We start from the raw sequence: 21,134 nt of genomic DNA, 5'->3' as shown, positions 1-21,134 counted from the left end.
ATTTCTTCTTATTAAAGTTTTTAATGAAGCTTTGTACACATGAATTGGAGAGATTTGAAGTTTTTATTTAATTCTATGATTATACCATGTGAAAATTAATTCCTTCAAAGATATCTTTGCTATCGTTAACTCGTCGTTACTTAGTGAATCGCTTGTTTTTACTGAAAACTCGCAACTGTATGTTAGCATGTCTTCACAGTCGTTAATGGATCCCAGCAATTTCTTTGACATGTCGATTATATCTTTCACATCTTTTTTCGACAAACCTTTACAGATATTTTTGTTTGTCAATGTATTCTTTAAGGCTTCTATATAATTTGTGTAGCACGTAAGGCTAACGTTCTTAGGCAGTCGTGACTTCAATGTCAGTAATATGCTCAGAATCATTGTCCGTGCATGGCCACTCTTTAAATGATTTTGTGGAATTGATTTCAATAAATTCTTCAGAAGAGATACTGTTGTGTTAAACAGCTCCATGTCTCGAGAATCTATTGATTCCGCAGCCTCATGGAGCCATGGTAACAATGCATAACCGGAAACTAATATCCAAGCAGCTTTCTGGAGTTTTACTGTCGATTCCAAGACTTCCAATATGAGAATCTGATGGATTTATTAATTGTAATAATTATAAATATGACAATTATATTGTCATACAAATTTATTATCGGTCTTACCTTTGTCTTAGAGGTTGACAAGGCGCATGAGTAAAAATCAAGAAGCATTTTGAAAAGGAAACACTTAAGGGCCATTTCCATATCAGCTTCTGTTTTAATTCCGTCTCGAATCACTCGGAGTATCCAATGTCTGTGCGCTTCATGCTCTATCTCAGAACTGTGGAATAACTGAAGAAACTCAGGAATGGTGTTTATATCGAGAGCAGGTTTAGCCATGAGGAAGGACTGTAGGGGTGAATAAAGTGGATTCAAAGGCTGCGTCGTAACTAAGGATGTCCTTGCCAAAAACGTTGTTACTAAAGAACTCAGGCGAATATTCCTTAAGCCTGATTCTGACAATGCAATACCGTTTTTTAATGAATCCACAAAATGCATCCATAGTAACTTTTCTTTTGAACTAAAAAATGTTTTCAGTTAAACTTATTGTCAGAAATAAATTTGGGTGCAGGCTGACAGTCAAATCACCACGGCTTACCTGGTTGCTTCTAAATGAAAATAAAATCTGGAAATCACAGTAAAACCTGCCATTCGAGTCTGCTCACAAATACTTGAACAGGAAAGTAATGCCAATGCCAATGCACCACTTTTTGTGACTTTGTGACATGCTACGACATTGTTATCCGATAATAAATAAGATAGCAATGGTAAGTAAAATGCTGGATCATATACTGAATCTTCAGCTTGTACATTTTCTTCGCACTGTAAACGCAACATTATTCATATAATATACATATAATATTCATACAACATTTGATAAATATTGAGGATATATAAGAAAACATAAATTTATTATACGCACTTTTAAGCTTCTGTGAACAGGATAATTCCTTATTGTATTGTTGACAATTTCGTTGGAGAATAAATCCAAGACTTGGGAAGTCGATGGTTGTCGCCATAAGGCTGTATCCATTTCGCCTTTCACACTGTAATGCGTTGCTGCTGCATTACCCCAAAGATACGGTTGGTAATCATTCAATCGAATATTATGACTCTCGTAATACCGCAGAAGCTGAAAAAATGTATAAATTATTTAATACACAGTGTATTATACTACAGCACATAAAAATAGTACTGTTGAGATTAATAAAAACACATTTGTCAAGAAAGTTGATGCATACCATTAAAATAAATTGATCACTCTCACTAAGTGTAGCATTGTATGCAGCCAAGTATAATGGAATCTGAGTCATAGCCATTACGGAATTATTTTTCCTGACAAGCACCCACAGTAGTTCCACTAAATCACCTAAACATGAGATGAAAATTTTTGCATTGAAAAATCATACTATAACCAAGAAGATTGAACTAATCAAACTCGTTATAAACTTACGTTTCGTGGCGGAGGAGCTTAGCATTATGTTAATAAATTCCGAATGAGACACCGTCATTTCAAATAAAGTTTTTATATATTCATGTTCTTCATTATCTTTGTATGCTACGTTGCACAAGGCGCTTAAAGTTTTCAGCAATGGAGATTCCTGTTTTTCAGCTTTGGAAGATTTAAGACCTAGTTTCAGTGAGAAACGTGTGAATTGTGGCCAGGAATAATTTTTACTTAATTCTGGTAATGCAAAATCAGTGTCCTTCGATTTGTTACGTTCGATGGCGCTGCATAATTTTTTACAAAGTACTTCAAGCTTTGACGTGTTTTTGGATTCTTTTTTTAGAGTCGCCACTGTTATATGCACCAGAATTTGGATGAAATTTATCAGTGGATTCGCATTATTCTTTTGCAAAGTTGCTGCCTTGTTAAATAGACATTCCAACAACTCTATGTAATTTATATTTACTGCATCTAATTTATCGCCATTTGTTAAAATTGTATTGCTAACGCTGATACAAAACTCCGCATCTAAATTAATAAAAGAAATAAATTAAATGTATATTCTGTATCAGAGACATAATGTATTAACAATAATGGAAGTACATACCAAAATTTGTATCTATTATGTACATTACAGCCCTTAAATTTTTCTCAATCCACTTATACTCTATCTTCGGTTCAATGAAGAACTTCTGAATGTCTTTTATATATGTCTGAGATACTCTCTTTAAAAAATCCACATCCCATTTACAATTTAAAGTACCCGATAGTACAGAAAATACTAGATCACTCTCATTCGAAGTATTTTTATTGCTGGTAATGTATTTAATAAAAGGATCAATAAATTTTGGATTTCGACTTATGAGAAACGAGATGAATTCAATCGGTTTGGGATTTAAAGCCTTCTTCATCAAAGACTTAAATAAACCTGGAATATATAGTAGTGTTATTTTTATAGTTTTTCTTATTGTTCGGTGTTTATATCTAAGCTACTTACCTATATCAATCCCAGCAATATTGTGAGGATAATTTAACAAGTATTTATGTAAACTAATTTCCCAAGCACTAACATCTACATCGCTTCTACAGAGATACGCCAAAGCAGAACTGATTTTCTCTATAATATTCTTATCAAGCGTTAGAGATTCTCCCCGTTCCACACAGCCTCTCAATTTTGAAGATATTTCCAATAAATTTGGAATAATAATACCCCACATACTCAACGACATTTTATCCTGAGAAAGAAGGTTTTCCTGTGGCAGTTTTAAGATAATTGTGAATAGCCTGATGATATCTTTTATATTGAGTTGCAACATTCTAATGAATTCCATGACCATTGAAGAATTCTTCACTTTCGAGTCATTTTGATATTTCTTTATTGCTGTCTCCAACTGTACCAAAGTTTTCTCTTTGAAAGGTAACAGTAATTCAGCAATCTCGTGCTTCTCATTCAACCTCACTGATATTTCTAAAATATCCAAGAACTTTCTTGTAAAATTTTTCTGAAGTTCCTGCTTCTTTTTACACAATGGAGAAAAATATTGCAGGATAACAGGGTGTGTAAAGATCCACCTGGTGCATTCTTTGATGAAGCATGAATTTTCTGCATTACTCAAATCTTTAGCAATATGTAACAGAGACACAATGACCAACGAATAATTACTATTTTGTTCAGCAGTAAAATTTCCACGTTGTAAAAATTGTGTAAAATAGAACAAAGTCATTCTCAGTAAAGACAAAACTTCGTATTCGTTCAATGAGTGTGTAAACTCGACATTCTCGTTGTTATACGTAAAAGCAATTTTCCTATCTCCAATAAAAATATCTTTTACGTCAATGTTACTGTCTCCCAATAAAACTTTGCTCAGTTTACTTATAACAACTTTAGGAGCGAGATGCTTCTTAATGGGAATTGGTATTCCATCTTGTACCCAACTCAATAAATACTTTCTTGCTGGTAATTCATCGGTATATTGCGCTAAATGTACCAAAGTACCAGGAGCTACTTGATAATGGAGAGTATTAACAGTAACGTAAGAAATGTAACGCAATAATACTTCATTTGGATTCTTTTTCAAATTTTCAAGAGCAGCGCATAAAATCGGCGGGATTAGAGTGATAGATTGTAGATTTGCACTGTGAATATTATCACTTTCCGCATCTTTACTAGCAAGTTCTAAAAAATTATTTCATTTCACATATATTTCATATAATCTGATTGTTTGACATATAAAACTGTCGTAAAAAATTCTGTTGAATTTATTTATTAATTTATTTCACTTACCCTCAAAAATGTCTGCGATTCTGTCAGCACTAAGAATTTGTTCACCAGCAATTTCCTCTGCTTTAGTTATCTGATTGATGTATTTATTTGTATGCTTTAACACACTTTTGATGATTTTAACTAACCAGTTAGCTACTTCGAGTTTTTCATTGGCATCATGTAAGCTGGAAAAGTTCTCTATCCATACTGCTGTCTGATCATCACATGCCTCAAAGAGTCCAGAAGTATTTAATAAGGAAATTAGTGTACTTCTAGTGTGTAATGCAGCAGAGCTCGATGGGCTGTCTAATAGCAATATTAAAAACGGCAAGACTGTACTAAATAATTCCTGAAATATAATAGAAGAAAAGCAAACATCAGGTATAACGCATTAAAAGTCTCTATATGTACCAATCATTAGAACTTAATCAAACAAAAGCAATGATCGTAATAATGACTAATTTATTACCCTGCTTGGATCAAAAACAGAAGAGTCCAAAGCTAACAGAAACTGTAAAGCCTTCACTTTCATATCATTCAATTCCTCTTCATTAATATTCGCCAAATCGTTCAATTTCGTTAATAGCACTGTTGGCTGCAAATCAGAATTCGATATGAATCCTGCTTCCAGTCGTCCTGGGCAAGTATCTTTATAGGCTAGCAATAAATCAAGGATGACTGCTAAATGATTACTTTTCGTAGGGATCAATTCAATCTGTTCATCAGTTAAAGACAGAGTATCTGTATCTGGCGTAAATGCTTTTATCCATACTGATAAAATTGTATCCAAAGTTGGTGCATTCTGGAATAAATTTACAACCAGGTTATGAACGTTATAATTATGTATTAATTGCGTTATTGACAGGAAAATAATTAATAATGCTAAATATGACTATGTTACCTTAAGGATGTGATCCGCAATTCCATGCTTGAGTTGCGAAAGGTCTGAAGAATCTTTATAAATGTCTTCAATAATCTTTGTAAATTCCCTAAGTTTAGTAAGCATTGTTGTAAAAACATCCATCGCTACATGTCGCGGGATAATGTTATCATGACTTAAAGATGGTACAATAGCTTTTCTCAAAATGGATAAAGGCATTGTTAAAGCAATTACAGCACTGATTAGTTGAGATACTGAGAGCTCATTTATGCAAGATTTTATACAAGATTCACCATCCATCGACTCAATTACCTGAAACAAATAATTTTTGTTCAATTGGAATAGATACTACTTTACAATTCGACAGGTTGAATCTTCTATGTTATAATTCTGTGCTTAATGGTCTTATTGGATCAAATATAATTACCTTTTTAATAAATTGCATAACAGAAACCCATTTTTTTGAGACTCTGGGTTCTAAAAAGGGCTCTGTATACGTGAATTGTGATCTGACAAGATCAGGACAAGCTACTAGAATTTTGACAACCAAATCTAAGGGTTTGGCGTGTTCCCAGGGCCTATCTAGACTCTGAAGTATAATATTCACTGACTGATTGTGCTTACGACCTGAGGTACCTAAAGTATAGTCATGAAAAATAATTCCATGGCGATTCGATGTAAGTAGTACTAGTAGGAATTCGTGAACAGCTTCCAGCGCAATCTATTTTTAAAATAGATAAAACGTGTCATTCATATAATATGAAAAAAAAATAAATATATTGCTGAGCAACATATACGTACTTCCTTTTCTTCAAGATTGATAACGTCTGATGTAGCAGAACCATGCTTTTTGTATCCTGGCCAATTTTTTGGACCTTTCCAATTGTAGAGAGATACAAGACTTTGTACAACAGGTGTCGAGAATGTATGCAATTTTATAGTTTTACTAATTCCAGGATTCTCAAGAACGTAAGTCCTCACTGTAGTAAGAACTAAATGAACGTTTGTATGAGAGTCGTAAACTAAATTAGGGAATATACTGGATAGAAGACCACGTTTATCTAATAATGCTCGGATAGTAGTAATGTTTCCTTCGACTAGGAAAGCAAGAACAAAATGAATAAAACAAGTTCTGACACTTTGGGAATCAGATGGTCTGCTATGTTTTGTAAGAGCATCCAAAACCTGAGTATGTAAGGACAAATGATTAAGCAGTTCTCGTGGCAATGATCCCCCAAGTGATACAACAGCAGCTAATAATCGTAAAATGACTCGTCGATGCTTTGCATTACTTTGTGCAGAAAGCATTGCATGCACTGAGGATAAGTGAGAGTTCACCAAGTGACGACAGGCTTCTGTAGCACTCGAATAGTACTGTGGATACTGCGCTAGAATTCTGAAATCAATCCATATGTGATACGAGTATAATTATATGTGCAATAACTATTGCAATTATTGGTAAATCCATGAAGGATGAATATTATGTATATCATTTTTTTAAAATCTTACTTCATTATTACAATATGCATTGCTGAGAAGACAGTCATTGCATTGTTGATACTCTTTTTATCAGAGGTATCCAATAGCCTTAGAACTTCTAGTGCACTACCACCAGCATGTAAATATTCACTAGCAAGGTCTCGCTGTTTATTTTCCTGACAAATGGTAATAAATTTTCGAAGCATATCTAAACCCTCTGCCGAGTTGAAACTATTTCTTAAGGATTTGCCTGTTATGTGGTGTACTTCTTTTGCTGACATTTCTTCTCTGTCAGACTCTTTGTCCTCATTGATAGTTTCATCGACTACTCAAAGAAATAAATGATAATAGATACATTGATACAGCTAATTGACACACTATTTTCTTAATATGATTTACCTCCACTTGTTGAATTGTCATTTTCTTTTGATTTTTTTTGTGGAGAGTACTGTTCAACATTACTATCTGCCTTCCGCTTCTTTCTCTTAACTTTCTGCTGATCTTTGTTAGATGCCTGAAAACCATTTATTGGTTGTTCTTGCTCATTTACTTCAGCATTACTACTATATTTTGCCTTTTTCTTGATTTTCTTTCCAGGTCTGACATCCGTTTCATGAGAGATTGACATTATGCTCTAGGAAATTATAAACATTCCAGATAAAAATTGTAATAAGAATGTGAAAAATCAATTGCTGCAACAAGATATTTCATAAAGACCAGTCAGATTAAAGGCGCTCTAAAAAAAAAATAGCAATTAGTTTACTTATTAAAAAAATTCAACTTGTAGAATAGAGTAACCTACATTGTAAACGAACCCACGTGTGCAGAAAGTAACACTGTCACCATAAGTACCACCTATTAACACACTGCGGCTTTATGGAACACCAGTGCAGTACTGCCTGTTACTGAAAACTAATTTCGGAACACATCCATAGTGGCACAGCTGCAGCAATCTTCAATGATAGTTTACTAATTATTTCATGATAAACAGTAAATATAAATCGGTTATCACCCAATTCTACAATGGATGCCCGCAGACGAGATCGAGAACAAATTGGATTATGTGGAGTGGACAGAGTTTGGGGGAAATCTCCTACACGTATAGAAGAGTAAATTAATCTCCAACATTTTACATCATTTGATATATTTCTTGGTGTAGTAAACATACATTAATCAGAATGAAAGATTATTGTGTATTAGCTGCTGAATTTTGTATTTATTCTGAATTATTATTGTGGCATACTATGACTTTCTATTCGTATTAGACTTTATTAGTTGCAAAATATAATAATCTTTCAGTAATAATTTTAAATATACTACATATTTTATTTTCATAGTTCGGATGATGAGGATGAAGTCACACATAAACAGAAAGATGATATCTTACCGAAAGATAAAAAAAGGAAAAAGAAAGAGAAAAAGAAGGTAAACGTTTATATGCAAATGAATGATAAAAAGATATTGTTTATAATAAATATTTGAAATGATTTTTTATTTTAGAAGAGTAAGAAGTTAAAAAAAGAAAAGAAGGAAAAAAAGGATAAAAAGAAACGAAAGAAAAGGAAGAAAAAACATTCCGAAAGTAGTTCTGATGAAAATTTGAGCAATGAAGAGTTGGAATGGGTTGAAAAATCTGCAGTAACAGAAAATAAGAAAAGTAAAAGAGGGTCTAGCTCTGATGAGAGTGGTGACGAAGGAATAGTTGGACCTGTACAGAAACAACATGTAACATTATCAGCAAAAGATTTTGGAAAAGCATTGTTACCAGGAGAAGGTGCCGCCATGGCTGCATATGTAGCTGAAGGGAAACGAATTCCTCGCAGAGGAGAAATTGGTCTTACATCAGATGAAATTGCATCTTATGAATCGGTTGGATATGTTATGAGTGGAAGCAGGTATATATTTTGATTATAATTCTAAAATAAGATTTATAGGAATTAACCTATGGCATAAAATAAGAATATTATAAATTATTTAATTTCCTTACAGGCATCGACGTATGGAGGCTGTCCGTATTCGTAAAGAGAACCAGATCTATTCGGCGGATGAGAAACGGGCATTGGCCATGTTTAGCAAAGAAGAAAGACAAAAGAGAGAGAATCTTATTTTAGGTCAATTTCGGGAAATGGTTAATCAAAAGTTGGCCCAGGAACAGAAAAAGAATTAAATTATTTAAATTGTGTCAGAACGTTTTCTTAATGATTTTCATAATATAGACTGATTATGTAAGATACTATATTGTAAAATAAAATCTTAAATAGTATTTTAAAAGAAAATTGTTATGCAAGTGGGATTCGTAAATAATTTTTATTCACACTAAGGCTGTACTTATAAACTCTAAATAATCATTCAAATTATTAATGGCAGGGGATGTACAAAGAAAATTCTGTTTACATACATATATGAAATACTAATCTATATTTCTCTGTATAACAAGACTAATCAAATAAAAAATATGCCAAGAATTATCATACAAGTGCAAATATATCATAGTTTCTATGTTTTAACATTCCTTAATAGAATTAGCTTGCAAGTTGTAATATGAATTGCTCGTTATGTGCCTTGTATCTTCCACAGTTAAACTTTTTGTTTGCTTTCCCAATCCATCCAGCCACCTACGTAGTTATAAGCACTAAAACAAATAAATTTAATTATTAACTTTTGACCTGTCATTATTATATCAAAATTATATATAGAGTGAAATAGCATACCTTTCATATCCTAATTTTTGTATTTCTTCTTGAACTTTAGCACTTCTTCTTCCAGCATGGCAGCTTAGTATGATTTTAGTATCTTTTGCAGGTTTAGCTTTACCAAATTTCTCTTTGAATGCATCCTCAGAAAGACTTGATAATAGATTGCTAACATCAGCCACTTAAACAATGAGTTACAATAAATAAATTGATATAGCTAAAATAAAGAAGATAGAAAACTCTTTTAATTAATTACTTGGTATATGAATGCTACCAGGGAGTTTTCCTGTTTTATTTATTTCATCCTGTTCGCGTACATCAATAATTAAAACACTATTATCTTTTTGAGCCTCTAACAAATCATTATAGTCAACAATTAATGCCTTTTTGTCTCCTTCTCCACTCATTGCTTTTGTTTGTGCTTGTAGATTATAAAAGATAGAAAAATTTAAATGACTTTTTGCTGAAAATCAAGGTGATATATTAATTCCACAATCCATTAAAATTTAAATTTAAAGTACAAAATATTTTTGTATACAGAAATGATTTATTATAGATACTATATAGATTTATTGCCTCGTGTACAACAGTTTACTTTTAACATTTGAATTTCGATAGACTCTTAAAACGATATTTTATGCATGCTAAAATGTCTTACCGGCTAACACATTAGCCATGATATAAATTGAATATCTAAATAAATATTTTTACATTCAAAGTTACCAGAAAATGCCGGATATTGTTGAATTTTTCGATTGTTTATGAAGGGATAACTCGATACACCATTGATGCCTGAAAAGTATCGTAAATCTCTAATCGAAAATTGCAAGACTACAAATTTTTGGTTCAGCAAAAGTGCTTTGCTTCGGATCATGTCAATCGACCGTCGTTCCAGACGACAGAAATTCCTTCCTTTCCTTATGGCTGTATCCCCAATGGGGGACATGTGCCAGAGACAACAGAGATTCACAGTAATATCGTTATATTTTGCATAAATACAATCACGAAGATATAACAAATTACATGAGAAATTACTTATACTGCTTATACGAGTAATCCTGAACCATGTCACATTTACTTATTAATTAGTTGATAAACTAGTAATCTTTATATATCATTAAAAAGAAATATAATTTTTCTAACTCCCATTCATTCTTCAGTAATAACGTAAGTAATTGATATTGTACGTAAAATCAAGAATACGGATTATCTTTCATTTAAAAATCATAATTAATATACCGACAGCAAGAAACAATATCTTGTGATTCAATCAAATTGATCGCATAGTACAATATATATATAAAACTTGCAATTAACAAAAACTCATCTAGTCATTTAATGGAAAGTGGTTTGACTTAAGTTGAATTAAAATATACATCGAAGCTTGTCAAGGTTATTATTACAAGATATTAAAAATGGTTTTAGAATATATCAGCAGAATAACTCCGAGGTGGATGAGTTTATTACGAACAGCTACAACGTATTCCGTTCCTCCTTCCTTCCTTTCCTTATGGCTGTATCTCCAATGGGGGACATGTGCCGGTAACATATTCCGTCGCGGCGACAGGGACGATTTCACTGATGGCTGCGTTTATTTCGTGTAGTAAATCTAGAATCACGCTCGTAGCATCGCGTTCATAAAAATTCAAGGAAATATGCTCGGATTCTGTCGTACACGCAAACTCATCGGTAGGTTTCTCTTCGTCAGACGTGCGCTTTCATGATTTCATGAACAAATGTCTTGGGAAGACGTAATGAAAAGGGAAAAAAAAAGTGGTTGTGAAAGTGCCCCTTTTAGGAACATCGCCCTCTGGCGAGGAATGTGCGAACTAGCGATTTTTATTTCCCGTGCGCGGATCAGCGAAGTGTATTCATTTATTGGAATAATAGCGATTCCCTCGTGATTCTTGCATCGTCGATCGTGTGAGTAATTGGAAAATCGTATAGAGAAGCCGGTGCGCCAATTGGAGTTAGTGCGGAGGGCCGGAATCCTCTGGCAAATGCGCTCGGTGATGTCCTTTTGTTTATTTATACAGCTCTGTGAGTTCTGAAGCTGTAAAAATACAGAGCCTACGTGCAAATTCAGTATTTCAAGTCTTCGTTGCGCGTAACGCATCCATGGACGCTGGGCTCGCAAATTACATATCTCCCGTTCACTGTTTCGCAATAATGAAAATCTCGTATCTGCAGATTATCAACATTCCAGACTGTTGACACCTCTGTCAGAGTGCTCTGCTTTACTACTGTTATAATGCCTCTGTCCTTCTCCTTTTTCTCGTTTTATCTCTATCTTGTATACTCGTTATCTCTCCTTGTTCCTTCTTAGTGATTCGCCATAGTCCTCGCTTTGTCCCTCAATTTTCGGACAGCCATATAATGTCAAGTCCTCGGGATCGCATGAATAAAACCGCATTCCGAAGTGTTGTCTGGTTTTTTTAAGGCCGCGAGATCGTGCTACGCGATTGTGACTTATCCGTCGTTGAGCGTAGTACGCATGCTGCACTTTGCCAATTCAGTATCAAGCTGAGATGCCTTATGTGTATTAGTGCCAGGCTAGGAGCTTATATTTAACAATGTTATCAATTGGAAAAATTGTGCTTTGCGTAATCAAGTTTACACTTTCACAACACAGATTAAAAATGTATGAGCACTGTTCCTTTAGAATGTAGTCATGTATTACTTCTATTGGTACAAGGTCTCTTGAATTTTTCATTTGTGTCTTGTTTGTAGTTGGAGGATGTTTTTATTTATTGTAACCAGAGCCAAGATGTATAAATTAATGTCAAATTTTACATAAGATATAGCTGGTCTATAGTCTGCATATATTTAAATTAGTTTGGTAATTTCTTTAAAACAAGAGAGTAAATTATTCAAGGGTTTTTATAGCCTCATTATCATTGCTATTGATGATTTTTGAGTTTTAATATTTATTAGTTATAGTTTAGCAATAGTATGTTTTTGTGGTTTTTTGTATGATACATATATTCTAAATTTATAACCATTTACAGGTACAAAAACTACGTGGATGGATGAACAAGTAACAATATGAGTTCACTTCAGCAAACTGGTCGATTCTTACCATTCGCTAATAATAATATACAACGTAAACAATTATCTGCACAAGGTATGTGTGAGCAAATCTAGTTAACATTGTCTTTTATTTATAAAGATATTCAATGTAATCAGTATATAGTAATATTTACAAGTACAGTGTTATGTTATCACTGTACTATAATATATAATTTTTATTTATAATAGGTGGACTCCCACAGAGTCTGAGTGGTAGTGATACTGATGTATCAACATCAAATGAAAATCTGAGTAACGAAGAACGATATGTCATAAGGCATACAGCTCGTCAGGAGCCACAAGGTCAAGAAAATCAGCAGCAAAGTCCATCCAGATCCTCAAGTCACAAGGAAAATATACCTAACATACAAGTAAATACAACACTTCGTGAATTTATATATACATAAGAATAGTGTTTGGATATCATAAATTAGTAGTAACTAATTTCCTCTGTTAAACGTAAATGTGAGAAAACAATTACGATAGAATGAGACCTAACATACCTTTCATCTTTTGATGCCAACCACATTTCTAAACACTGACTATTGACATACTGACATTTGTCAGGAACTTTTAGTCAGTTTGATTACCTGGTTTGTGTTAATGTGCTATGTACAAGTCTTCTATTAGGTGGGGCTTGAATACATACATACTAGCAATCACATTTAATCAGCAATACATCTTTACTCTTTGTACTGCATTGCAAGCTATGCTACTATGTTATATAACACAAAAATCCTTCATTACAATACAGGGTAACCTGCTCAACAGAAATAGTTTGAAAGACAGCTTGAATGGGTCAAACAGAAACAGTTTGAAGGAGAGTTTAAATGGTTCGAACCGGAACAGCCTCAAAGATAGTATCAATGGTTCAAACAGAAACAGTCTAAAAGATAACTTGAGCAATCGCACCAGTGTTGGATCCAATAGAAGCAGTTTAGATGTTTCAACGAGTTCGTATAACACCCTCATTATACACAACGCTAACGATGAGAGTTCTTGGACACCATCAGGAAGGTACTATATATGTATACATATATAATTTTTTTCTGTTAATTATACAGGAATATGTGGATTCGTGAATTTCATGATATATTTTAAATGTGCCCATTCGTTCACATTAAGTTCTTATTCATAGCTTTGCTTGTAATTGTTAAGAAAAGAAAACATCGAAATAATTGTTAATGAGTGATTGTGTAATTGAAATTCCGAATTCTTTTCTGCTATTACGTTTTATTTACGAAATTTAGGAATTTCGTTTTGTAACCAACTGTATTCATGAGCGATATAGTCATTTATTAGTTGCTTCCTGAATAGAATTATTGCCACTTGATAAGCCATTGACACGTACGTAATGTCCTCTACGTAGTGCTTTTATAAATATATACACCGTATCGGTATTGCATTTTGTCCTTTTTTTTGCAATTAATTATTATTTATTCAAATGGCTATTAGATTATCGGGCATGGTGAGGGAACACGGGGACATGGGCTACTTGTATAACGAAGGTGGAGGCAAAGGGCATTCAAATAGTCCTACTATGCAATCTCTAGCCAGTTTACCGCACGATGACCACATCTACGAGCAATCAGGTGGTGGTGGATGTCAGGAGATCACTGACATCCCTGATGATTACCTTAGTCAATCACAGGTAAGCAGCTTTGATCAATAGAGTAAAAATTAAATTACATGTTCCGTTTGAGTCTACTAATACCTGTTCATCGAGACATTTGACTATGTCATTCTCTTCTGTACACTTATTTTATTGTCCCACTTATGTACAGGTATTAAAGCACCTCGCGAAGGAAGTTAAAGTACCCTCGTACGGAAAACTCATGAACAACAGCGGTACCATAGAGATGAGGATGCGAGAGAATGATCGAGGGAAGCAGAACGACAATGAATTTGAAGATAGGCCACCTCCATCTTACACTTCGACATTACTGCCACTGAAAAGTAAACATAGACTTCTTGGACCTACAGAAAAACTTACCTTATCCAGGTCTCAACCCGATTTGTCCAGGATTGGCAAGTCGGATATCGATAACTATGATCCACGTGCCACATCTCCACGGTAACGTATATTTATTAATTATTTAACTATTACATAAAACTAATTAGCAATTACTTATTAATTCATCTTTCAAGATCGTAATAATTTAATAGACGAAAGTTTAATTACCGTGCGATAATGTAATTTTTTTTGCCTTTTTCATTTTCTATTACAAAGTCCTCAAACGAAAGGCAGAGAAGAGATAGAAACGGCAGCAGGGGAGATTTGGCCGCCATCGGAAATGGTACAGATCGTAATTCAAGAGAACAGTGCCTTGAAACTTGAATTAGAGCGTTGCTATAACAAAGTAGCGAAATCTCAGAAACTGGAACAGGAAATAGCGAAAGTGCATCGCGCGCATGAAGAATTAGCTGCTTCCTGTGAACGCCGAGAGAAATTGGAAAGGGCTGCGAGATTGAGGTTGCAGAATGATTGTAGACGACTTACCGAATTGAATCGCGCACTGAGGGATCAAATTGATTTGTTGTCCTCCCGAACGGACAGTCCGCCTATTGTGGAATCAATGAGAAAAGAATTGACGCAACGGGAACTACTCATTGGACAGCTCATTACACAGAGTAAGTGTATTACTTTTAATTGTATAACAGTTGTAACACTGCTGTATGGAATGTTTTACCTTAATTCTACAACTCTCAGATAAGGAACTCGCAGCTGCGAAAGAGAGACAGGAAATCGAGTTGGCTGCACAACGCGCAACATTACAGGAACAACGCACCCACATTGATATTCTTGATACTGCACTTACTAACGCACAAGGGAATGTCGTACGCCTTGAAGAAGAGGTACGTGAAGTAAATATAATTTCACTAAAATGATATCTATAATTTAAGATTTAGGTTACTGAGCTTTTACATTATTATGAAAATGGTGAATACTTGAAATAATTGTGAAAGAAATAAATTTTCCTTTAATTAGTGCCGTAAAAAACAAGTGTACGTAGAAAGAGTTGGTCAGTTGCAACGGGCTTTGTCTTCTTTACAAGCGTCTAGCGATAGACGAGAAGAAACTGAGAGACAATTGAGAGGCCAATTAGAAAGAGAATTAAGGGAAGGTGGACGAGGTGGTATTAACAGCCACGAACAATCTCTGAACGGTGACTCGATCGCTGATCTTAAGCGAAGATTACGCGAGCGAGATGAAAAGATTATGTCGCTGGAAGGCGATGTCGCAAAATGGGAACAACGTTATTTAGAAGAGAGCGCACTACGTCAAGCTGCCATTGATGCAGCTAGTCTTCCAAAGTGAGTATCTTCTTATTCATAATCAAAAAGTATTATACCTTTTCTGCTCATTATTTGTGGATCTACTTTAAGCTAATTCAAGCTTGTCTACTGTAATAGTACTGCATTATAGACAGTGCTAGATTTTCCCATAAAGTATTTCATTTTATGACAATCTTTGTTAGCTAAGAGTTATTTATATTTTTTCCGGGTTTTACAATCCAACTGATATACTGTCCTTTGTTTTTGTTAGAGATGCGAAGATAGCTGCTTTAGAGAAAACAAGTCAGGACGCGGAAAAGCTAATAGCTGAAGCTCGATCCGAGAAGATGCGTCACATGGACGAAGTACATGCAGCTCAGAAAAAATTGGCTGACCTCGAATCTAGGTAATTTACCATTCAAATCGATGTATATCATCTCATCGACAATTAAATCTGAAATCATATAATAAACTACATGCTTTTTCCTTTGTAGAATGAAAGATTTGGAGTCGAAGTTGGCCGAAAGAGACGCAATGATAAGAGTACTTCAAAAGCACACTTATGATAAGGACAGTAGCAGTAGTAGCGGAGTGGGCAGTTATCCTGCCGCTCATTCATCGCATTCGAGTACTTCAGCGGACCATCATACCGGACTGACTAGTACACCAGAGCTCGGTAAGAACTATACAACCTCTGTATATCTTGGTACTTATTTTATAAAAATGTAGTAGCAAAGTATAGCATTGGCAGCTTTATCATGTTCTTTTATTTGAATGTTAATAGTAAGCAGTGTATTGGGTAGTGGCAGCGGCTATGGCAGTACAGGTTCATATGGGGTGTCGGACAGCTACAAGTATAGGAAACAAGGAAGCTTCGAACAAACAAACAAGAGTTTGGACGATCAACTGAAAGAACTAGACTCCCAGCTACTCAGCAAGGTAGGCAGAATCTCCACAGTGTAGTGTTCTGTATTATTACAGATAACGCCAATTCTAATTTATATTTCTCACAATCACTTCAAATATTATTCTACATTCAAATGTATATCGTATCTTTCGTTTCGCGTTTATCGTCATATCATTGTGCCCTATGTACGAATCTGAAACGAATGGATAATATTCAAGACTATGAGGAACAACACTTTATTTCTTAGTTCGTATATTTTGTTCCTACCATCTGCAATAGCTGTTGCAGCCCATGAAAATATTACAGATCACACACACTATGAGGTATTGTTGCGTTCGTGTTGCATTTAATTTACCTGGATATGGCGTGAGAGTAGTTAACGTGTTATTAATTTTATTAATTTTATTATATTAAAAAAGAAAACAAGATCGACCTGTGCTTTTTAGGCGAATCGATAGGAACCTTAGTTTCTCAGTTGAACAGTTAACTGCTCTTAACATTTTCCTAACGGACTTTCATAACATATTTTTTAGTTTTTACTGCTGCATAATAACCAGATTCGAATTTGTCCAGACATTCGGGCACTTTAGGAGAGTATTTAACTGAAAGATTTCATCTTCTACGAAGTTCACAATATTCATTCATATTAATGGGCCGTATCATACATATATTTAATACGGCAATACGCGCCTTTTAATTTCTTAATACCGTGCCCAAGATACACTTATATTATTTCATAACTTAGGCATAAAGAGAGTAATATTCACCAGATCGAAATTACTACCAATATGGCGAATGTTCCCTTAAAAAACAAATTTCGCCTTTATCGAACATGTGTTGTGCATATTTGCTAAACAATGTCTTAGGCACAATTCTTTTGTCAATTTTCTTAAAAATTATATTACAACCAAACCTTATACTCGTCCCAGTGTGATTGTTTCTTGCATCTATTCCATGTTGTGTTAATCGTTGAAAAAAAAAAATATATTAGAGTAGATAACGCATTTGATTTGACATCATTAATCCATTCTTGCGTCGAGTGAACCGACTAATTCCCAACCTTTTCAAGATCCAATCCGCACATCCCAAAGAGTGCCGCATGCGTTGTTGTGGCGTGCACTAACCCCTTTTCCAGGTCCTGGCCTCCTCTCGAACATAGGCGTTCTTCTCTTTTTTTTCAGCGGGCACTTTGCTGTTTTCCAGGATTCTCTAATCCAGGCACTGCGTCGCGAAAAGGAAAAATACCCAAGCCACTATTGGCGGGTGTAGATAGCACAGGTAGCTCGAGTACAGCTTCCAGCAAGAGTCGTCTGCTGGACGACTCGGGGGGCGAGGCTTCTGGGGGGATGCTGGAGTTTGCAAGTGCATCAAGGTTCAAAGGCACGGTGTCTAGATTGTCCGACGGTAAGCCGGAGGACATGATGTTACTCGAGAAGCAAGGTAGAAGCTCCCAGCGACAGAGAATGCTAGAGGGCGAGCCACGCAGGGCCGGAAGTCTTCCTCCTAGTTCTCTACCGCGGCCACCAAGGACGCTCAAGTCAACGAATTCACGTTACTGTCGGCTGAGCGATACGGAAGCCCGCAAGAAGTCGGATCCTGGTCCAGCGATAGACGCAACGATCAAGGTACGAGACTCTGACAACTGTACCCTGGAGTACGGTAGATTCGATACGAAGGCGCAGCGTCGAAAGAAGTCATCGGGATCAGACACGTCCGGTCAGAGTAACTCCCTGAAGAAGACCAGCACCAATAGCGGGGAGTACGAGCGGCTTGGAGAATTGGAACGAAAGAAACAACAGCAAGGAGGAAGCGCTGCCGGAGACGTCAAGCACAGGGAGACTCAGGGTCGCTCGCTGATACCACCACCGTCGCGACGCATCGGAGAGTACGGGCGACTGAGCGACGGCGATGCCAAAGGGAGCTTGCAAAAGCAGGGCGGATCCCGAGGACAGAGTACTGGAAGTACAGTCAGTAGTAAAAGCGGCGGACGAGATTCCGGTGGAACGGCCAGTAGCGAAGCTTCGACGGCATCTCTACCGCCGACGAAGGCCAGGTCAATACCACGACCAAGCAATTATCGCATTCAGTTCTAATAACGTACATAACGCGCTCGGAGTACGTACGCAGCCATAATAATAACGACAGTTAGTCTCCTTAGGTATGCTCCTTTAATGTTATCGGTAGCAGAAGAAAAGCTAAACAATCCGCTAAAGCCAATCATACGCCATAATACACAATACGTGGATGAAATGATAAGAATAGGGATTGTAAGACCTAGTCATTACCAAAGTGATTTCCATTTTGGAAAGGATTTTCCTCCTATCACGTGAAATACGTCGTAGTCTGTCTTTTTTTCTCGCTACAATCACTCGCGTAGACGATTGTACTTTGTACTCTGTCAGTCGTAGCTACGTCGAGAATAGTCAATTGGTAAAGTGCCTTTCTTATTATTTTCTCTACCTCTCTTTATTTCTTTATTTCTCTTGTTATCACGCTCACGATATATTCACGCGTGCCTAACACGCCATGAACGTTATTGCGGAATGTGACGAGAAAACTAACCGACAGAGGCGCTGCGATCTTTCGATTTCAGTCCGACTTCGGATAATTCTTTTAACATATAACTTTAACTTGATTTTAATGAAACGTGTCAAATTTCAAACTTTTTATCGAGATAGCACTTCTATTCGAGGATTCCTCATAATTTATATTTACAATGATTACGATTCTTGGATTTTATTCTCTAGCTTCTCACCTTTCGGTAAGCAGATATACGTACGTAGATACACGTGTCCCGAGACAGGTCAATTATTTTTTTATGGTTATATGCATTTGTCAAATTGTTGTGTAACGTCCTGCCGAATCACGTAGCGATCTTCAACGCAGTAGATATAGGTTCTCATAAGACTGAGCAAATGGATACTGACGAAACGAACTCTCACACGATTGCTGTTATCGTTATTCTTTTTTTTTGTTTCTCAACCTCAGCTTCTCACACGTTACTCTACCTTCTCTCGTTTTACGTAATTTATCTCTAGATCTTATCTTCGCTCCATTCACCACGGTTTACACTTACGCGAAAACGTAATTTTTACTTTTCTCCCCTCGCGCCATTTTGATACGTCGCATTTTCTTCTAACGAGAATTCGCATCGCGACGCTGTCGCCTCTACATTTGTACTGAAACACCAAAGTGTCGAATTTCATCTTACCTTTATAATACGATTTAACAAATGACTCGTAATATAATTATATTTATTTGTGCTTGTGTTAATTATTATCTAACGTGTCATTATCTCTCACGAATATAACGCCGTAGAAGCGTAGCGAATGTATGCAGGATCTATATCGTAAGCTGTAACATAATAATGATTTTGATTGTGATGTAGCATAGCAAGCAGAAGACTAGTGTCATTTGAATTCTTTTTTTTTTTTGTTTCGGGCGTAACGTTCTATACCAGTGTGAATGTATAGTTAATTCAATATTAACTGACGTACGAATGTAAGAAAAAGCTCCTGATGTGCTGAAAGGTGATCATTATTGATAGTCTTGCATTGATTTTCAAAACGTATCTCATATATCGTCCTATGATATTCCGTGTAACAGCTTTATATTGGTTGTGTTGTAACAGCCGTGTAATTGCGCTCTTTATGTCTTACGTACTTCGTCGACTGTCAGTATATGACATTAGGATCGTTACCCTAATAATTTAAAACGTAAAATAATTGTATTCAAATTTACGCACAACTCGCGTGTAAGCACGTGTCTCACTCGTACTCGTGACAAATGTTACTTTATCCTTGTCATAAAAAAAATGCTCCTGACGTCTTTGACGATTACAAAGAAAAAAAGAAAAAAAAATGAATAAAATAAAAGGAAACGTCGATTCTCTTGCGTTCTTCGCGACTACACGAAAAAATGGCTGTTATATCATGGCTATCTATAAAGGCAATTGCAATTTGGACGATAAACTTTGTTTTGCTCTATCTTACCTCTCTCTCTCTCTCTCTCTCTCTCTCTCTCTCTCTCTCTCTCTTTATCTGTCTTCATTTTTCTTGTTGTTTCTAGCACGAACGAATTTTCCCAAATATTTAATTGTGATGTGTAATGTATAAAGCACTATTTATACAGTCGTTATACTATATGCATATATTTAGGATCGTGAAATCTGTACCTTTTACATGCAAGAATACCAAATTGTAGTGTCACCAAAGATGCGTTCTATAAGTGTGACTATACGTTGTATCCAAAATATTGTTCCTTAAATATTTTCGCCTTTACGCGTATAGTTCACCGTGAAGTAACTGCAAAGGCAATTACAACTGTTAGTCGTTTGCTCTCTATTTTTGATACGGCCGTTTTAGCGGGGCTCTATTTATTCGGCGATTTATCGCGAACCGATTATAGCGCAGACGTTGCGAATGGCTGTTGCCGCGCGTGAGAATACGTTTTATTGGCGACAGCCGCGAGCAGGTCTTGGTGTCATGGAAAGGCTAGAAAATAGACAGTAAGCTGATGTTACGATTAAAGGGTGTTTTGTGGAACAGTGCCTAGTCGCACTGGTATGTA

General features: G+C 35.6%; 4 protein-coding genes across 15 annotated transcripts; 2 read left to right on the top strand and 2 right to left on the bottom strand.

The window, feature by feature from the left end:
- Positions 1–44: 44 nt before the first annotated feature.
- On the bottom strand, positions 45–7,563 carry LOC107270188 (nucleolar pre-ribosomal-associated protein 1). 2 transcript variants are annotated; one of them, XM_015744978.2, is made up of 16 exons: positions 7,423–7,563; positions 7,020–7,356; positions 6,651–6,945; positions 5,943–6,537; positions 5,569–5,862; positions 5,163–5,453; positions 4,731–5,063; positions 4,283–4,610; positions 2,996–4,174; positions 2,606–2,926; positions 2,005–2,526; positions 1,793–1,920; positions 1,474–1,683; positions 1,150–1,373; positions 675–1,071; positions 45–600 (listed from the first exon to the last, which is right to left on the bottom strand). In XM_015744978.2, exons 2-16 carry the CDS (start codon positions 7,246–7,248, stop codon positions 64–66), a joined length of 5,883 nt encoding a protein of 1,960 aa, XP_015600464.1. In that variant the 5' UTR covers positions 7,249–7,356; positions 7,423–7,563; the 3' UTR covers positions 45–63. The 2 variants fall into 2 exon arrangements, with proteins under 2 accessions (XP_015600464.1, XP_015600465.1); XM_015744979.2 differs by having other exon boundaries at positions 7,020–7,254; positions 7,423–7,558.
- Positions 7,496–9,085, top strand: LOC107270191 (NKAP family protein CG6066). Of its 2 annotated transcripts, none has more exons than XM_015744986.2 (4): positions 7,496–7,729; positions 7,958–8,045; positions 8,124–8,515; positions 8,610–9,085. In XM_015744986.2, exons 1-4 carry the CDS (start codon positions 7,644–7,646, stop codon positions 8,785–8,787), a joined length of 744 nt encoding a protein of 247 aa, XP_015600472.1. In that variant the 5' UTR covers positions 7,496–7,643; the 3' UTR covers positions 8,788–9,085. The 2 variants fall into 2 exon arrangements, with proteins under 2 accessions (XP_015600472.1, XP_015600471.1); XM_015744985.2 differs by having other exon boundaries at positions 7,498–7,729; positions 8,121–8,515.
- On the bottom strand, positions 9,022–10,902 carry LOC107270192 (thiosulfate sulfurtransferase/rhodanese-like domain-containing protein 3). Of its 4 annotated transcripts, XM_025087593.1 has the most exons (5): positions 10,785–10,902; positions 10,037–10,259; positions 9,570–9,776; positions 9,332–9,494; positions 9,022–9,252 (listed from the first exon to the last, which is right to left on the bottom strand). In XM_025087593.1, exons 1-5 carry the CDS (start codon positions 10,860–10,862, stop codon positions 9,198–9,200), a joined length of 726 nt encoding a protein of 241 aa, XP_024943361.1. In that variant the 5' UTR covers positions 10,863–10,902; the 3' UTR covers positions 9,022–9,197. The 4 variants fall into 4 exon arrangements, with proteins under 4 accessions (XP_024943361.1, XP_024943362.1, XP_015600474.1 ...); XM_025087594.1 differs by lacking the exon at positions 9,570–9,776; XM_015744988.2 differs by lacking the exon at positions 10,785–10,902 and having other exon boundaries at positions 9,972–10,431.
- Positions 10,867–20,569, top strand: LOC107270189 (angiomotin-like protein 1). 7 transcript variants are annotated; one of them, XM_025087586.1, is made up of 13 exons: positions 10,867–11,002; positions 12,322–12,437; positions 12,572–12,753; positions 13,137–13,399; positions 13,838–14,033; positions 14,167–14,456; positions 14,613–15,013; positions 15,093–15,247; positions 15,372–15,697; positions 15,930–16,064; positions 16,153–16,334; positions 16,443–16,597; positions 17,747–20,569. In XM_025087586.1, exons 2-13 carry the CDS (start codon positions 12,359–12,361, stop codon positions 18,656–18,658), a joined length of 3,276 nt encoding a protein of 1,091 aa, XP_024943354.1. In that variant the 5' UTR covers positions 10,867–11,002; positions 12,322–12,358; the 3' UTR covers positions 18,659–20,569. The 7 variants fall into 7 exon arrangements, with proteins under 7 accessions (XP_024943354.1, XP_015600466.1, XP_024943353.1 ...); XM_015744980.2 differs by lacking the exon at positions 10,867–11,002 and adding an exon at positions 11,101–11,236 and having other exon boundaries at positions 15,093–15,238; XM_025087585.1 differs by lacking the exon at positions 10,867–11,002 and adding an exon at positions 11,101–11,236.
- Positions 20,570–21,134: the final 565 nt, after the last annotated feature.

The sequence above is a fragment of the Cephus cinctus genome, unplaced genomic scaffold (genome assembly GCF_000341935.2).
Source record: "Cephus cinctus unplaced genomic scaffold, Ccin1 Ccin1_scaffold0709, whole genome shotgun sequence".
Taxonomy (NCBI): domain Eukaryota; kingdom Metazoa; phylum Arthropoda; class Insecta; order Hymenoptera; family Cephidae; genus Cephus; species Cephus cinctus.
This window is presented reverse-complemented; position numbering and strand designations above follow the sequence as displayed.

What these genes read in the sequence shown, in the direction of transcription:
- LOC107270192 (XM_025087593.1), bottom strand. Translation starts at nt 10,862, where the DNA reads ATGTTACCGGCACATGTCCCCCATTGGAGATACAGCCATAAGGAAAGG. An exon ending in ACAATATCCGGCATTTTCTG is followed by an intron (nt 9,777 to 10,036) that starts GTAACTTTGAAT and finishes CTTGATTTTCAG; the next exon opens with CAAAAAGTCATTTAAATTTT. An exon ending in TGGTAGCATTCATATACCAA is followed by an intron (nt 9,495 to 9,569) that starts GTAATTAATTAA and finishes TCATTGTTTAAG; the next exon opens with TGGCTGATGTTAGCAATCTA.
- LOC107270188 (XM_015744978.2), bottom strand. Translation starts at nt 7,248, where the DNA reads ATGTCAATCTCTCATGAAACGGATGTCAGACCTGGAAAGAAAATCAAG. An exon ending in CTGTTTTTGATCCAAGCAGG is followed by an intron (nt 4,611 to 4,730) that starts GTAATAAATTAG and finishes ATTATATTTCAG; the next exon opens with GAATTATTTAGTACAGTCTT. An exon ending in AATCGCAGACATTTTTGAGG is followed by an intron (nt 4,175 to 4,282) that starts GTAAGTGAAATA and finishes ATAATTTTTTAG; the next exon opens with AACTTGCTAGTAAAGATGCG.
- LOC107270191 (XM_015744985.2), top strand. Translation starts at nt 7,644, where the DNA reads ATGGATGCCCGCAGACGAGATCGAGAACAAATTGGATTATGTGGAGTG. An exon ending in TCTCCTACACGTATAGAAGA is followed by an intron (nt 7,730 to 7,957) that starts GTAAATTAATCT and finishes TTATTTTCATAG; the next exon opens with TTCGGATGATGAGGATGAAG. An exon ending in AAAAGAAAGAGAAAAAGAAG is followed by an intron (nt 8,046 to 8,120) that starts GTAAACGTTTAT and finishes TTTTTATTTTAG; the next exon opens with AAGAGTAAGAAGTTAAAAAA.
- LOC107270189 (XM_025087586.1), top strand. Translation starts at nt 12,359, where the DNA reads ATGAGTTCACTTCAGCAAACTGGTCGATTCTTACCATTCGCTAATAAT. An exon ending in TTGAAGAAGAGGTACGTGAA is followed by an intron (nt 15,248 to 15,371) that starts GTAAATATAATT and finishes TCCTTTAATTAG; the next exon opens with TGCCGTAAAAAACAAGTGTA. An exon ending in ACTCCCAGCTACTCAGCAAG is followed by an intron (nt 16,598 to 17,746) that starts GTAGGCAGAATC and finishes CTTTTTTTTCAG; the next exon opens with CGGGCACTTTGCTGTTTTCC.